This window comes from Ursus maritimus, unplaced genomic scaffold, assembly GCF_017311325.1.
Source record: "Ursus maritimus isolate PB19 unplaced genomic scaffold, ASM1731132v1 scaffold_16, whole genome shotgun sequence".
NCBI lineage: Eukaryota > Metazoa > Chordata > Mammalia > Carnivora > Ursidae > Ursus > Ursus maritimus.
The window spans coordinates 49,749,680-49,766,814 of record NW_024424008.1 but is presented as its reverse complement, the minus strand read 5'-3'; the positions used below and the strand labels follow the sequence as shown (position 1 = coordinate 49,766,814).

The 17,135-nt window shown below is 50.1% G+C and overlaps 1 protein-coding gene across 4 annotated transcripts in view; it reads right to left on the bottom strand.

Moving 5' to 3' along the window:
- Window positions 1–2,516: 2,516 nt before the first annotated feature.
- The window catches only part of FXYD6 (FXYD domain containing ion transport regulator 6), a 36,867-nt gene continuing 22,248 nt past the window's right edge, over window positions 2,517–17,135 (bottom strand). For 2 of the 4 annotated variants that reach the window (XM_040631179.1, XM_040631178.1), the window contains exons 2-8: window positions 8,444–8,506; window positions 7,805–7,840; window positions 7,610–7,684; window positions 6,983–7,019; window positions 6,148–6,197; window positions 5,555–5,604; window positions 2,517–3,821 (exon numbers count right to left, since the gene is read on the bottom strand). In XM_040631179.1, coding sequence (XP_040487113.1) covers window positions 5,576–5,604; window positions 6,148–6,197; window positions 6,983–7,019; window positions 7,610–7,684; window positions 7,805–7,840; window positions 8,444–8,501 — 285 coding nt within the window. In that variant the 5' untranslated portion in view covers window positions 8,502–8,506 and the 3' untranslated portion in view covers window positions 2,517–3,821; window positions 5,555–5,575. Of the gene's footprint in view, window positions 3,822–5,554; window positions 5,605–6,147; window positions 6,198–6,982; window positions 7,020–7,609; window positions 7,685–7,804; window positions 7,844–8,443; window positions 8,507–17,135 lie in introns of all 4 variants that reach the window. The other 2 variants (XM_040631177.1, XM_040631176.1) reach the window with 1 other exon arrangement.

The following is a 17,135-nucleotide window of genomic DNA, read 5'->3' as shown; positions in this document are numbered from 1 at the left end:
GGGATCGCTGTCTGAGACCCGGGGACTCAGCATTCCCTTCCGGGAAGTGGCAGGACATACCAGCTTTCCTACATAACCAACTTACAGGTCCTACATCCAACCACATTACAGATAGCAGTCACCTGCGGGGGGGCGGGGGGTGGACGGACATGGTCCCACCCAGCATGAAGTGCTGGTCCAGAGGGAAGACACGCATTAAAGAGCAATCCGTGCCTGGATTCTGGATTCTTCTTCCCTGGCTCTACAGCCCTAGACCAGAGAGGGATAAGGAGCTTGCCCATTATGTGTGGGGGTAGTGGGGTGGAGTGGGGGGGGTTGTTCCTCAATTTGAGCTTGGACCTGGGTAGATTCTCATAGTCCATCTTGGCCAGAGGGTCCCATCAGCTTGAATACTTCCAGTGATGGGGAGCTCACTCCAATTTGGGATTATCACAGCTGTGGGAACCAAGGACTCCCCCAAACGAGGCCAAATTCTGCCTCCTCTTACGTGCACTTGATGGGTCTACGTCCTTTCCTCTGCTGTGCAGAGGGAGACAGGCTTGGAGCTGGATGGGCCTGGGCTGGACCTTGGCTTTGTCCCCAAGAGTGCAAACTCGGGCCAGTCCCACCGAGCCATGGTTTCCTTATCTGTAAAATTGAGATACCATCAGGCAGTGTTGTGAGTTCTGAATAGGTTGATCTGCGGGATGTGGTCAGCCCAGGGTTTGGCACAGATTAGCTGCTTTATTTAGCTATTAATAGTGATTAATATTAATAATAATATTAATAAATAATAATAATATTGCCATAATTTTGATCATCAGTGACTCCTCATTAGGTGGCCTATCTCCAGGCCACAAGAGCCTGAGCATAGTCTCACCATGTATGTCCTGAAGGGCCAGCCAGGCTCCAGATGTGGTCACACCAAGCCAGGGGATCCTCTCCCTTCGTCTGGACGCCAGCGCTCCCCTGCAGAGGGAAACCAGGCCACACGGCCGTGCCAGAGGGAACTGTGGAGACAGACAGCCTGGGCCCGGTTCCTAGCCCCTCCAGCAGGCAGCTGTGCGACCTAGACCAGCCACAAATTTATCAGAAGTGTGACTATGCTAGCTACCTCAGAGATAAGGCTGGGTTAGCAGGAGGCAGAAGTGGGTGCCGAGAGTCACAGGAGGGAAAACTCTTCTGTCTGTGCTGGAGCTGGTCACATCATTCTCTATTATGAACATGATCACTACGAGAAAACTCAAGATCTCCCCCTTTAGATTTCCTCGCACTTACTTTAGAGTTTAATGCTTTATTTTTAATAACGAATATAGGGAAGTACCCCCAATCTTTTGCATTCCTGGGGCCTCTGAGGGTCTTCTGCTGGCCACGCTCGGAAACTGCCGCCAGCCTTGCAAAGCCCCTGACCCGCGAGTGTCCCGACGGTGGTCAGTAGCTCTACTCACAAGCTTGAGGAGCGACCAGAGATTTTTTAACCCCCACAATCATGGAGCTGACAGTACTGAGCTAGATCTCGATGACAAGCCTCCGTTTTCTCAAAGACCTGGGGGACAGAGGGCAGGGCAGTTGCAGAAGTAGGACAGGCGCCCTGCATGTCCCCGGGGTGGCCGGGGGTACTTGGAAACCCAAGACCCTCAGGACCGGCACTGGCCCATTCTGCAGTCTAAACAATTCACAGAACCTAGACAGACTCTTTGAAGATTTGGGGGGCGGGCCATGAAGTTACGTGAGAACAGGACTTAGCCTTGCCCCCGGAACGGTGTCTCACGATAAAAACACCCAAGATGCAGAGAGAAGGGGGCGCACACCGACCTGCCCGAGGATCAGCTCGCAGCCGGGCTCATTTGGCCAACAGTCCTTGCCCAAAGACTGAACCAGAAAGTCTTTGGGAGGACACTGCCGGTGACCCCTGGCCCCTATGCGCCATCTCTCATGTGATGACAGCGGGTTCACCGATGGACATTATCTACCCGGCCTCCAGAGTTCGGAGCCGAGGTACGCAGCGTTAAATGTGAAGCTACCGGCAGGACCCCGTGTGACCGGAGCACAGAAAACAAGGGACTCATTCTACCTGAAGTCCAGGAAGGCTGCACAGAGGAGGGGGTATTTGGGTTTGGAGAGAGATGAAAGGGTAAGTAAGGGCTCCGATCATAACCCAAGTGACACACCCACACCCTCTTTGCCAAGTCCTTAGGTAGCGGTCCCAGAATTGACCAAAGGAGAGGTTAGAACCTTTGGTTCTAGGCCAGCATGCCCTCAGTGGGGCCACCAGGACTCTCTGCTTCTGTGTAGGCCATGTATAAAGTACAGGGCCTGCCATGGGGCAGAGCTGGGCCCAAGGCCCCAGGAGCAGGGGGAGGCGGGAGGAGGAAGGGGAGGAGGAAGGGGAGGAGCCGCTGCCCACACACACACCTGACTGCCTCTTCAGCTGCCACCTCTCGGTGGCAAGGACAGAGTCCCTTTGGCCCTACAAGCACCACAGGCCCTACAAATACTCCAGCTCCTTGACACAAAGGAAAGCACTTCAGAGCCACTAGGAAACAAATGTGTTTTATTCCTTTTGCTGGTAGAGGACAGATCACAACATGGAGAACAGCAGTCCCAGTCACAGCGGCGCGGTTTGTAGTTTCCACAAGAACACGATGGGTGGGACGGGCGGGGTCTGGCTGGACTCTCCATTCTTTATGACCCTCGACCTCTTGCTGTTCCCTCCGCAGAGGGCTGTGCGCACCTGCCCGGTCTCTAACCCGCAGCCAGCTGCTGCACCTGCCGTCTAACCAGCGACAGGCGGAGCGAAGGGTGTGGGAGCCATCACTGCTGCCTGACCAAGGGCACGGCGGCAGAGAAGCAAAGGAGCCCTGCACTCCCGGCTGCCCCTCCCCACAGTGCTGGCCCCAACGGAATGGGTCCCCTCAGCCCTCGCCTCCCAGAGACCTCATTCAGGGACAGGAGTCTGAGTCCAGAAGAGCTGGGCTGTAGCTGGGAGTTTCAGAAGCAGGGAAGAAGGGGCAGAGGAGCAGGGTTCCAGAGCCCATGGGGTTATTGCTGAGAAGATATGCAAGGGGCACATTCCCCAAGGGGCAGAGTAGAAGCCCCGGGCCCGGAATCCCGGGCTGCTCTGCCATGGTGCGGGGCAGATGAGGACTCCGTGCTGGAAGCCCCAAGAGGAAATGGCCATGGACGGGGCAGAGCCTGCCTGGAGGCAAAGCTGGGCTCACCAGCTCCTTGCTGTGAATCTCCCGTTGCCAAGAGACCCCAGATCAGACCTGGGTCAGGGCTAGAATACAGAAGCCAGGCTCTTGTGAAGGAAGTGAAGAGAGGCCATGAATGAGCACAAAGGTGATGTAAACCTTCCCAAGTCCCGAGACAACGGGCGACCCCCACCCATGCCCCCTACCCCCACCTACACCCACCCCTCAATCAAGAGAAGGGACTGGTCTCTCAAGGGAAAAAGCAGACTCCCGGGAGTGGGAGATGATGGGGGGGGCACAGGGGAGCAAGGAGGGGCCGACGGTGCCATGACTCAGCCCCTGCCGGGGAAAGTGAGTCCGGGGTCACTAAAGTACAACATCACCCACAAACAAGCAGCCACAGAGACCACAGTCATCACACACACAGACACGTCACAGGAGGTGGACGAGACCGCAGGCTGGGGGCAGGGAGGCGGGTGTTAGTTGCATCAGTAAGTTGTGGACCGTGTTCCGGGGACAGGGAGGGAGCAGGGGACACACAGGTTCTTGGCTTCTCCTGGGGAAAGATGTGCTGCCGAGGTGGCCGGCGTTCTTAAGCATCAACATTTGCATCTAAAGGTTCGAGCAGCTCCCTTCAGGTTCTGGAGGCTAAAGGGGGAGAGAATTTAAATTAAAACACAACTTGGGGGGCGCCTGGGTGGCACAGCGGTTAAGCGTCTGCCTTCGGCTCAGGGCGTGATCCCAGCGTTACGGGATCGAGCCCCACATCAGGCTCCTCCGCTAGGAGCCTGCTTCTTTCTCTCCCACTCCCCCTGCTTGTGTTCCCTCTCTCGCTGGCTATCTCTATCTCTGTCGAATAAATAAATAAAATCTTAAAAAAAAAAACAACACAACTTGGGTTCCTTCCAGGAATCTTTCCCTCGGTCTCCCTGCCTTTAGGGCAGCCCCCATTCCCCCTGAAGCCTGCAGGATGGGACCCGCTCTGAGCACCACGTTCCTGGGGACACGAGGAGGACGAGCCCGAGATGCAGGGAAAGGAGGTGGGGACAGCAGAATAGGGGGCCCTCAGGGGAGTGCTTCTGTGAGCGGGGCTGGAACCTGGGAGACGTGGAAAGAAAATTGTTAAACCCAGGGTTTCTGTGTCAGGACACCCCCAGTCATGGCTCACAGTCCCAAGAGCTAAGAGAACAAGGTTTCTGAGGAAGTCCAAGTTAAAAAAAAAAGAGACACGACAACTGCTAGCTCATGCCTCCCCTTGAGCCTCCCCACATCTCTCCCAAGATGGGACCTGGCAGCCTCCACGAACGGACAGACCACCAAGCCACCAGCCTGGACACCTGCCTCCTGGATTGGCGTCTCCAGCCACCTCGCGCGTGGGCAGTCACTGACCTTTCTGAGCCCCATCTAGAAGATGGACTGATGAGCCCTGTTCCGCCCACCCATGGGGCTGTCGTGATGACAACACAGCGCTTAGGAAAAAATTCACATGCTACGCAAGTACGCCGTGTAATTGCGCTCACGGTGAAAGCTGGTGTACCAGGCACTTCGGTACCAGGAATCTCTTCACTCACAATTTAGGGTAGAGTCATAGACCTGTCCACCATGCCTTACGTGAGGCAGACGTGAGTGACAGGAGACTGACCCCCGTGCCCCCCAGGTCCCAGTGTATTCCGGAGAGGCCATAAAGGGACCCAGGCACAGACACAGAGGGGTGTGGTGGAAACGGCCGGAAGCTAAAGGGCCAGCTTCAAGTTCCGCCAGTCGCTCACTATCGGTCTGGCTGTTCTCCGTGACCTCAGTTTCTTTATCTATGAAATGGGGCTCAACCCCACCTGCCCTGCCTCTTCGGGCAGGCGCGAGCGAGTCTGTGTGTGGCAGCATTTTGGGAAAGGAAGGCATTCGACAGTTGCGACTCTCCCGTGTCCCTGCAAAGAACGACGGGAGCCAATGCGAAACACAGCGCCCGTACAGGCTGTGCACGGAGGCCGCCGGGCCTGGGGGGGGTGAGACACTGTTCTCCCTCGTGCTGTGTACCTTCGGAAGTTCACTATAAATGTTCATTTTTTTTAACGGGGCCCTAAGATCCTTTCTGAATCATCACTACAAGCCATTCTCTTTATGCTACTTGGATTTCGGGAGCATTTCACAGACTGTAATTCGCTCCCAAGTCCCGCCCACATGATGGCAAAGATGACACCCCATTCACTTGACCACCGGGGTGTGCAGAGGCCCCATTTCCCAACCGTTTCCTGCGCATGTGCGGGGCATCTCGGCTGTCGGTCCATCTGTCTCACTGCCCTCAGAGCGTGGCTCCTCATAAAAGCTGTGCCCGCTGCTCTTCTCTGAGGAAGGAACCGTGACGGGGCCACACAGAATCTTACCTCCTACCTGAGGGCTACACTTCAGTTCTCTGCTTTCTGGGGCTCCGTTGCTAGAAAGAAACAGAACAGTGTGATGAACGGACCCCTCGGCCCGGCGAGCCAGCCCCTGCAGCGTCCGCGCCAGGCCTGACGGCAGGCGGAGTCTGAACCGCGCAGCCAAGAGGCGACCCGGCAGGATTTCGAGTCAGACAGACGCAGGCGCGACTCCTTGCCCCGCTACTCGCTGGTTATAGGAATTTGTCACATTCCTTAACTTTTCTGGGTCGCTCAGCTCTAAAATGCGGTTAGCGATGTCTACACCACCAGGCTGTGTGCAAATGAAGTGGGGTCTACGAAGCACCTGGGGTCATGCCCAACATAAAGCGGCGTGCCCTATTCACCGTGGCCGTCACCAGCCATGGCCTGTTTGGTGGAGGGGAGGGAGCAAGGCAGAGCAGAGGCCCTGGAGACCTCTTTCCTGGCACAGACACGGAGCACATCTGGTGAGCTCTAGGGAGGCCATGGTGTCTGGCAGCCACCCCTCCCTGAGCTATACAAGGACACCCCTGCCCAATTACTTCTATTCCACCCGGGCTGGCGGTCATGACAGTTACCATTTGCAGTGATGAGGTTCTCCACCTGGGCCTCCTCATCCCCCGGAGCCCTGCAAGAGGAAGAGACACAGCCCTTCCGTTAGAGGTCTGCAGGGCAAACCCACTCTCCTCGCTGCGCACGGCAGGGTCCGTCCCCTCCGAGTCACTGGAGGGCTGAAGCTCTCTCCACCAAGGGGCGCATGGGGCAGGGGTAGAAGTTGGGATGGAAGGGTGCAGTGTCAGGGGAACTTACAGGCACCCTTCAGTGCTGGCCTCCGAGACAGCGAGACAGCGGATTGCTTGGAAGGAGTGGCTTAGGGCCGCCTGGGGGCTTGGGGTGTGTCCTGCCAGACTTTGGACTTCTAAGGTCCAGTGCTACCCCTGATTTTTGTAGTGGACTAATGGGGTATGTCCTTTATGGGTGGCAGGGTGAATGACAGGGAGCCCAAGCTTCTACTCAGCCAAAGAGCCCCATGAACAGGTGACAAGCAGGGACAGTGTCCCAGGTCCTGTGGAGAGGAGATGGACTTCCCGAGAGGCTCTGAGGCCCTCTGCTTCCCCTCTCCCAAGCCCAACTGTCTCAAGGGCCTCCAGACAAGGGTCCAGCACCTTCTTGCCTACATCCCCTCCCCTATACACAACAGAGGAGAGGAGGGGTTAACCCTTGACATTCTGACCTCTCCTTTGCCCCAGGATGTGCCTGGCAATCCTCAAAACATCTCCTCTACTCCCAACACACACGGCCTCTTTCCGGCATAAGAATCCAAAAGAACACTCACTGGGGCTCACACACCAGGGGGCCCTCCCTGTCCCCTCCCAGTGTCACCCCAGATGTCCACAGACACGGCACCCTTACCGGGGCTTCTGATTGAAGCTGCACTTGCACCTGCGACCTGAAAGGCAAAGAAACCATCCAAGGTCATGCTCCCGGCTGGAGCTCAAGGTCATGCTCCCGGCTTGACCACAGCACAGCTGCCACATGGGACTACATAAAAAGCCCAGCTATGTGCAGCAATCCTCTGTCGGAGTAGGGTTCTTCTGAGGCCAAGGTTCAACATTTGATGGCTTCGATGACACCCCTACCACAGTCTGCTTGATCAGACAAATGCACAGGGCTCCATGCAGCCCAGGCTCATGTGGGAAAAACAAACACAGGGCACAGCTCCGGGACCACTCTGGGGACAGCCCCTGTCTCCTGGGACTCCCTCACTTACGCCTCCTGGACACAGCACCGGGAGAGCCACCCTGCCCCTTCTTATTACCCGCTGCTTTCCATCACGCATTTCTTTTGTTCATTCTTCACCGTTTTACTGAGCACTTACGATGTGCCCCGTGCTGCATTAGGTCGTAGAGATAACAGGGAGACGGACAGTCTCCTTCCCTCTCCCGGGGAGAGCATGGCTGGGCTCTGACACCGTTCTCCTCCTGCTTAGCAGCCGCAGATACCCCTCTTACAGAGCGGACAGGGAACAGACAAACTTACTCAGGATCAGGAGAATCCCCACCGAGAAGAGCACCACGGCAAACACCAATCCCCCAATCCTCAGCGTCTGGTAGTCTGCCAAAGGAGCAAAGGGCAGAGATGGAAGGGAAGGAAGGTGGGGAGGAAAGTGGCTTGCCCTCCCCGGGGCGGGGCTGCACCTCCCCCTCCCCACCCGGGGTTCCCATCACTGCTCACCATAATGAAAAGGGTCCTTTTCTTTCTCCTGCTCAGCTGCTGAAAAAATAAACAAGTGTGGGCAAGAGAGAGACAGCGACACCTCTGGTTCCCGAATCTTCCCCAAGCGTCACAAGCCTCACTTCCCATAAAGGGACTCCTGGGGAGGACAGCCCATTAGGCAGAGGTGCCTGGGGAAGCACGGAGGGGTGGGCCGGCCTGCGAGGGCCAGCCTGAGAGCCCAAGGGGATACTGTCAGAGCCCCAGTGAGATTCTGCCACCACAGCACATCCACACCCTTTGTACGGTCACAACATCCCCCAAGGCAAGGTCTGTCACCCTCTCCTTACACGCAGGGAAGCTGAGAAGGAAGGAAGGACACATGACTTGCACCAGGCCAGAATCTAGAGGAGGACTGGCTCCCAAGGTTCAGGCCAAAAGTCTGCAGGGACCTGGAGGGCTTGACGGCTTAAAGCAGAGCCTGCTGGGCCCTGTAGGGAGAGGTGGGCAGGCTGGTGTAGGGTCTGTGAATGCCTGCTGCCTTCCAGCACCTTCTCTGCTGACTGAAGTGAGGACGCGGGAGCCACTGACCAGACATGTAGACTCTGAGAGCTCCCCAGCCCTACGGTCCCAAGGGCCAGGACCCAGAGGGGTACTTACCACCAGCCAGGGCGGTGGGAGCCAGCAGGCTGCAGAGAAAGATCAGCACCACCTCCATGGTGTCTGGGGACGGGGGAGGAAGAGTCATTCTCTGCCCAGGAGACTCCCGGCCCCAGCCGTCCTCCTGACCGGGGGCTCAGTCGCGTTCCCAGCTCTGAGTACTCCCCCACGGTGAGAGTCCAAGCAGCAGAGCGGGAGCAGCTGCGATTTACTGAACTTACACAGAGCCCTGCGTGCATTAGTTCAATGACTACAACGGAACCACGCCATCAACAGGCTCAAGGACCGACCCATTTTGAAGTGAAGAACCTGAGCCTACAGAGGATAAATGACACTGATGACAGTGACAGCAGAGGCCAGGCCCTCGCCCAGCTCGGGAAGCCCTCCACCACACTGCTTCTCTGACGCGGAAGCCAGAAAACCCCAAGGGCTTTGGTAATGACTCCACTGCGCCCTCCTCTCCAGGCCATCATTCTGTGGCCACCTCCAGTCCACTAAGATGTCTGGGACTTTCTGGCCCGGTTCCCCACAGCCAACACCCACCCGCAGAAGTCCTTCTGCCGTGAGATTAAGTGGGGCAGGTAAGCGAATGCGTCTCTAGCCCAGCCAGCCCACGGGGCGGGAGTCTTACCGCTTACTGGTCTCCATATGGTAAACCCTGAGAAGCTGACAGCTCTCCCGTCAGTTACCCCTGACACCCTCACCTCTAAAGTGCCCAAGTCAACTCTTCCCACAGGCTTCAGGTCCTAACCCTCCAGAAAGACGGTTTGGTCAAACAAAGGCAGCACGGACACTGGCTCTCAGAGCCTCAGCATCCTGACCTCTCCTTCCCTGGACTTCTGCTCATGAGCTCATCACGCCCCTGTCTCTGGGGCCAGGGGCTCCAGGATGGGCCATCTGGATGGAGGCAGAAGATGGCCAGGTGGTCCCTTCCGGAGATAGATTTCAGTGGAGTTACACACACCTCATGACTGGGCTTAAGGAAGGGGGGTGAAGAGCCAGCAAGGAAAAGCGGGGTAAAAACTGAAACCGGGAAAGCACAAGGCTGTCCGCCCTTTATCCAGGGGGTGACACTGGCAGTGGCCTGACCCCTGGACCAGTATCAAGAGGCCAGGACCATGCTTGCTCTGAGGGATCGCCCCTTGACTTTCTCCAGCCCCACGCAAGCAGCCCCAGGTGCAGTGCACCTCTCAGCCACCAGAGGTCAGAATTTGCTGCAGACAGAGCCCTGCTGAGGCACAGGCTGGAACGGAGAGGGCCAATCGGGAAGTGTGTATCAAAAGGCAGTACATTGCTTCTAATGCCATCTCATCTAATATTTGTAACTCTTTTCCAGTTTACAGATTTTATAGGTATAAAAATATATGAAGCACACACCTAATGAAGCATAGTAATAAGAAGAACACCCACACGTAAGAACAAGACCTTTACAAACACCTGCTACATTTCCTCCAACAGTACACCTGTACTTTCCTCCAGCCCATTCCCCTGCCTCACTCCCACAGGTGAGCAGTATCCTGGACAACAGACACCCATACATTTGTCATCACTCCTTTCTTCTCCTTCAAAGACATTTTTTAAAAAAGATTTATTTATGTATTTATTTGAGAGAGAGAAAGCATGCAAGCAGGGGGAGGGGCAGAGGGAGAGGGAGAAGCAGACTCCCCGCTGAGTGCAGAGCCCCACATGGGGTTCAATCCCAGGATCCTGAGATCATGACCTGAGCCAAAACCAAGAGTCGGACGCTTAATCACCCAGGTGCCCCAAAGACATTTTAAAAAATTAACATATAATTCACATACCATGAAACTCATTACACTTCAGTGCTTTTTAGTATATTCACAAAATTGCACAACCACCATCACTAACTCCAGAACACGTCCATCACCCCAAAAAGAAACCCCCTCCCCGTCAGCAGTCACTCCCATTCTGCCCTTCCCACGCCCTGCACCAGGCTCCGACAACCCCTGATCTACTCTCTGTCTCTGTGGATTCGCCTATTCTGGATACTTCATGTAAAAGAGTCGTACAATATGTGGCCTTCGGCGTCTGGCTTCTTTCACTGAGCATCAGGTTTCCAAGGTTCATCGATGTGGCGGCGTGTGTCAGAACTTCATTCCTTTTTACGGCTGAGTAATATTCCATCGTACGGCTATCCGTCCTGCTCTTCTCCTTAAAAACCTACTTATTGTGCACGGGGTAAAAAGATGGTGCTTACAGGAGCTGTTTTGAGCTTTGTAATTATGGCATTATGTTGTTTACAGTCTTCCGGGACTGGCTTTTTTGGTTCACATCGTGTTTCTAAGATTCATCCATTATGACATGTAACCATAGTCTATACATTTCCGAAGTTGTGTAGTTTCCCATTATGCAGGTTAATTATCCTGTCCGTGTTCCTGTCAGTTGATATCTTTTTTCCTTTTTCCCATTTTGTGTGATTGTAAATAATCCAGCCGTGAACATTTTTCTGCACGCACCCCGGGGCCATCATTTTCATATGAAATACTTTCTATGTTGGAACCCGGTGAAAATATATATTCACATATACCAGCAACACCACCACAAAACAATACTTAACCTTATGTTGAATGATGACCGCTGATATTTTCTGTAGTTTCCCTGTTTATTTAATTTTAATTTTTTAAAAAGACTTTATTTTTTTTGACAGAGAGAGAGTGCACACAAGCAGGGGGAACAGCAGAGGGAGAGGGAGAAGCATACTCCCCGCTGAGCAGGGAGCCCAACGCAGGACTCCATCCCAGGACCCTGGGATCATGATCTGAGCTGAAGGCTGTCGCTTCACCAACTGAGCCACCCAGGTGTCCCTATAGTTTCCCTTTTTAAAATAAAATGGTTAGGCCTGTGTGGGGGTCCCTCTTCAGTAGGAAGATGTATGCTCTAGAGACAGGCTGAGGAGTGAGGTCATTGGACTATACAGTACGCAAATCGTCCAGCTTACGGAATACTTGCAAACTGTTTTCCCAAGTGGTCATGCCCGTGTCCACATCCCACCAGCTGCACGACTGTCCCTACTACTCTGCATTCCTACAATACTTGACGTTGCCAGACTGCATGATTTCCGCCAATCTAGAGGGGCAAAGTATGGTCGTAATTTGATCACTGAGTAACAGAGCTGGGCTTCTATCTATTTGCCATTCCTCTTTCTTCCATGTGTCTTTCACGTCCTTGGCTCATTTTTTCAAGTGGGTTGACATGATTAGTATTATCTGTTTATTATTCTGGGTACAAGATCTTTATCATTAAGGACTGCAAATGTCTCCTCCCCATTAGCGGCTTGTCTTTTCATCTTTGGTTGCTGTCTTTCCACGCCCAGAATGTCTTCATTCTAATGTAACTGAATGCGATGATTTGTGTGTGTGTGTCTAGTGGAAGATATTCTTTGCCTGAGTCAGGAAGAATTTTCTTCTGATGTTTTACAGCTTTGTCTTTTACATGGAAATCTTTATTCCACCCAGAACTGGTGTCCACATAAGGCATGAGGTAGGGATCTGGTTTTTACCAGCTGTCCTGGCACTCTTTGTTGGCAATCCATCCCCCCTTTCCTCCACATGTGTCCTGCCACTTCCTCACATACCCGGTTTCTACTCAGGTCTGTCTGTCTCTGCTATTGGTCCGTTTGTCTGCTCCTGCATGACAGTCCGTGTCTCAACTGGTACAGCCTGATAGGAATCTTCCCACGTGGTAGAAGAAATTCCTCTCTTCGTTTTCCTCTTCCTTCTCTTCCTCTTCCCCTCTTCCTTCAGGAATATCCTATTTTTGGTCTTTTGCTCTTAGATAGAAATTTTAGAATCAGCCTGTCAAATCCATCTAACGCTGCTGGGGTTCTCATTGCCATGGCAAGGGATCTATGTGTAGAAACACCCAGGGAGAAACGGTATTTGTGTAATCTTGAGTCTCCTCACCCATAAACACATCTTCTCGCCGGTTCACGTCCTTTTTAATGTCTTTTAACGGTTTTATAAATGCTTTCGTATCGGTCTTGCACACCGTCTATTAGATCTATTCCCGGGTGCCTTCTACTTCTTGCTATTTTAAATGCTATCCCTTGCGTGTGTTTTCTAATTTTTGCTGGTACAGAGAAAGGCAATTGATTTGTACATATTGATCTTAAATCCAATAATCTCACTAAACGCTCTTATTATTTCTAATAATTTACCTGCAGATTTCTTTGGGTTTTCTCTGCCGACATATCATCTGTAAATGATACGGTGCTGTTTCCTCTTTGCCGACGCTTACCCTGTTGATTTTTATTTCTCGTCTTATGTCCTGCCAGGCCTTCACGTAAAATGTAGAATAAAAGCAGGAACACTGGTCACATACAATCACACACATGCAGTCTTGTCACTGGTTTTATTTTTTACTTGTACTTCATTTTTGTGTGTGTTTATTTTTAATTTTTCCCAGCTTTACTGTGATGTAACACCTAACAATGTGTCAGGTTTAAGGTGCAATGATTTATTTAGTGCATGTTTATGCCGCAAAATACTGCCACAATAAGGGGAGTTAGCACCTTCACCACCTCACATGATTACCTGTAGTGTGCATGGTGAGGAATGATAAGGGAAATGTGGCGTATGTACAACGAAATGTTATTCGACCATCAAAAGAAGGGAATTACGGATTTTAAAGAGATTTCTTCTAATGTTTTTAACTTCCCCTCTAATCCTGGTTTTCCAAGATGTTTCTGTTTTACATTAATTACAAATGAGTGTTCCACATCGATAGCTTTTAACCTTTAATCTATCAACGAAAATAAATTACATGCATGGATTATCTAATGTCAAATCCTCCCTGCACTGTTGGGATAAAACCAATGTATTGTCTTCTTAGTAAATTGATGGATTTGGTTTGCTGAGATTTTGTTTAGGATTTTTGCATTTATGTGCGTGAGTAAAACTGGGCTGCAATTTTTATTTTATTGTATCGGCCTTGCCTGGTTTAGGTAGCATGGTGGTCCTGGCCTCACAGAACAAGTATTTCCTCTGTTGCTATTCCCTGGATGAGTTTGCAGAAGACTAAAATAATCTGTGCTTTGAACATCTGGTAGAACTAAACTGTGAAATCGTCTTACTCTTTCCTTCGCGGGAGGATTTTCAATTGCCTTTTCAATTCATTAATGGCCATGACACTCCTCAGATTTCTCTTCTTGAACATATTTAATGAGTATACTTTTTATAGCAATTTACTCTTCTCTTCTTTCAAACTTATTGCCATAAAGTTGTTTATATTTTCTATTTATCCTTAGAAACCACTAATTTCTGTTGGATCTGTGGTTATGTCTATTTTTGCATTCCTAACATCGTCCATTTGTGACGACTCTCTCTCCATCATCATCCCCACTAGAGGCACACCTATGTTGTGTCTTTTCAAGAGCCTGCTCTTGGGCTCCCCTATGACCCAGCCATTGCACTACTGCGTATTTACCCCAAAGATACAGACGTAGTGAAGAGAAGGGCCATATGCACCCCAATGTTCATAGCAGCATTGTCCACAACTGCCAAATCATGGAAGGAGCCGAGATGCCCTTCAACAGATGACTGGATTAAGAAGCTGTGGTCCATATATACAATGGAATATTACTCAGCCATCAAAAAGAACGATTTCACAACATTTGCAGCAACATGGACGGGACTGGAGGAGATAATGCTAAGTGAAATAAGTCAAGCAGAGAAAGACAATTATCATATGGTTTCACTCATTTATGGAACATAAGAACTAGGAAGATCGGTAGGAGAAGAAAGGGAAGAAGGGGGGTAAAAAGAAGGGGGAATGAACCATGAGAGACTATGGACTCTGAGAAACAAACTGAAGGCTTCAGAGGGGAGGGGGTAGGGGAATGGGATAGACTGGTGATGGGTAGTAAGGAGGGCACGTATTGTATGGTGCACTGGGTGTTATACGCAAGTAATGAATCATGGAACTTTACATCAAAAACTTAGGATGTACTGTATGGTGACTAACATAATAAAAAATTTAAAAAAAAAAAGAAACTGCTCTTGGTTTTGCTGATCCTCTTTACTGTGTTTTAAAATTGTCCTTCATTTTGCCCTTATGGGTTCTTTGACTTTATTGTATTATTTATTCTTTCTTTATATTTATCTTCTTACGATGGATACCTAATTAATCATAAATAATGAGCCTTTCTTGTTATCGAAGACTATAAACCTTGAAGTGTCACTTTCACCCCAACACATGAGCTTTGAAATGTGGTTTTTGGATTATCATATAGGTTTTAGTATTTTAAATTTGTACTATAATTTCTTATTTGATCCAAGCATTACTAAGCAGTGTGTATGTTAAAAGCCCAAAAGCATAGTGATTTTTTGGTTTACTTTTGTAATCGACTTCTAACTAAAGTGCACTGTGGACAGAGAATATGGTCTGAGGATACAGATGCCTCAAAATTTATCAACCTATTATATGGTTAGTTATTTTTAAAATTATATTCCATTTATTAGAAGACTGTGAATTCATTCTTGGGAAGAAAGTTCTATGTGCCCATTAAATTAAGATTAACTGTATTGTTTCAGTTTCTATATATTTTCTTATTCTTTTTGACTGTTTGGGCTATCAAAAATGGAGCTACGTGCTTTAAAAGCTACCTCTGTGAGGAAGGCTTTATATCTTTATCCCTGTGTTTCTTACAATCTGATACTATTCTAACAGAGTTTAAAATTGTTATATTGTCCTGTGAGTTGGATCTTTTGGGATTATATAGTGATCCTCTCTCTGTCTTAAATTCGGTTTCACTTTCTACCTTCCTGTGTCCTTATGTGATGTATGTGCATTTTATCATCTTATAAACAGCAAAAACCTACATTTTTTTAAATTCCACCTGATAACTTCTATTAACTGCCAAGTTTATCCCATTTAATTTTATTGTGACTACTGATACATTTGGTCTGATTTGTTTTTCTTTTTACTTTTTGATTGATTTTTTTTTCTTATTCACTATCTCCCTCTCCTGGCTGAGAAATGATACAAGCTATTTCTAGTCGTTTAATGGTTACCTTTGGAATTGTATCATGTGTGTTTGCTATAGACTGAATGTTTGTGTCCCCCAGATTCAGGTATTGAAACCTAATCTGCAATGTGATGTATTTAGAGATGGGCCTTTGGGAGGTGATTAGGTCATGAGGGGGAGCCCCCGTGAATGGCATTAGTGCCCTTATAAAAGAGAGCTCTCTCACCTCTCCCACCAAGCAGGGCCTCGGTGAGGAGATGGTCATCTGTGAATCAGGAAGCAGGCTCTCATCAGACACTAAATTTGCCAGCAAACTGGACTTGGTCTTGGACTTCCTTGACCTTAGACTTCCAGCCTCTAGAACTGTGAGAAATAAATGTCTGTTATTTGTAAGTCATCTCGTCTATGATACCCTGTTACAGCAGTCCAAGCTGACTAAGACAGTATTTGACTTAACAAAGGCTTAAAAAGTCTAACGTTAAAAAGGTATGAGAGTTACTAGGCAAAATACCCTTCCTGAAAAATACAAAAATACAAATCACCTTCCTCCTAATATGTATGCTATTATTATAAAACTTTCAGTCTTTTTAAAATTCTATGACATAGGTATTAGTATGTACGTTTCATGGAAACACGTTTGTGTAGAGTTACCCACGTGTGTGGTAGCCAGCCTCCGGTATGGTCCCCGGCACCCCCCGTATTGATAGCCTTGTGTCGTCCCCTTCCACACTGCACCGCGCGGCCAATAAAACACAGTGGGATTGAAACGTCACTTCCAATATTGGATTACAAAAGGCACCATGGCTTTCTTTACCCTCTCTCTCTTCTCTCTCTCTCTCTCTCTCTCGGATTGCTTGTTCTTAGGGAAAAATCACCTGCCATGCCTTAAGGATACTCAGGCATCCCTGTGGAGAGGCCCACGTGGCAGAGAACTGAGGACCCCAGCTCAAAAGCCTGCTAGGAAGCAGACCTGCCACGAACCACGTAAGTGAGCTCCGAGGCAGATCCTCCAGCTTCCACATGATTGCCCCCCTGGCTGACAGCCTCGTTAGTGACTCAGAGCAGAACCACGCAGCCAAGCTGCTCCCTCATTCCTGACCTCGGAAACTGTACTAGATAACGAATGCTCTCGTTTGGGGCTCATTTGTTATGCCGCGTGAAGTATCTAATACAACGTACTTACTGATTTCTTCATGATTCTTTTTGAATCTTAGCCATTTATCATTTTCTTTCTTGAAGAACATCTTTCCAGAATTTTCCTTAATGAAAATCTTATTAGTTACAAACTCGGTTTTTGTGTATCTGAAAATGTTTTCATTTCACTCTTCCGGTGGACCGACTCAGGGGTGATCCTAGTAATTTTGACCCACCTCTAGTATCCCAGCCCTAGTGTAATGCCCTCCCCTTGAACGGGGACAGCAGCGGGGACTGGCTGCTAGCCAGGAGAAGGGTTTTTGGCCCCTCCTTGGAGCAGGAAAGATATGTCAAGGATTCCAGGGCACTAGTCAAACACACCGAATCCTAGAAAGGGCCACACTCTTCTGGGCTCTGCAAGGGATAAATAGGTAAACAAGACACAGCCTCGATGCACTCTGGTACATCGGCAAAAGTAGAGAGAGCTTCACAAGAGGGAGATGGAGAGATAGAGACTACAACGGAGAGTCCGTGGGGGCAGGGAAAGGGGAAGCAGGGAATACAACAGGGAAC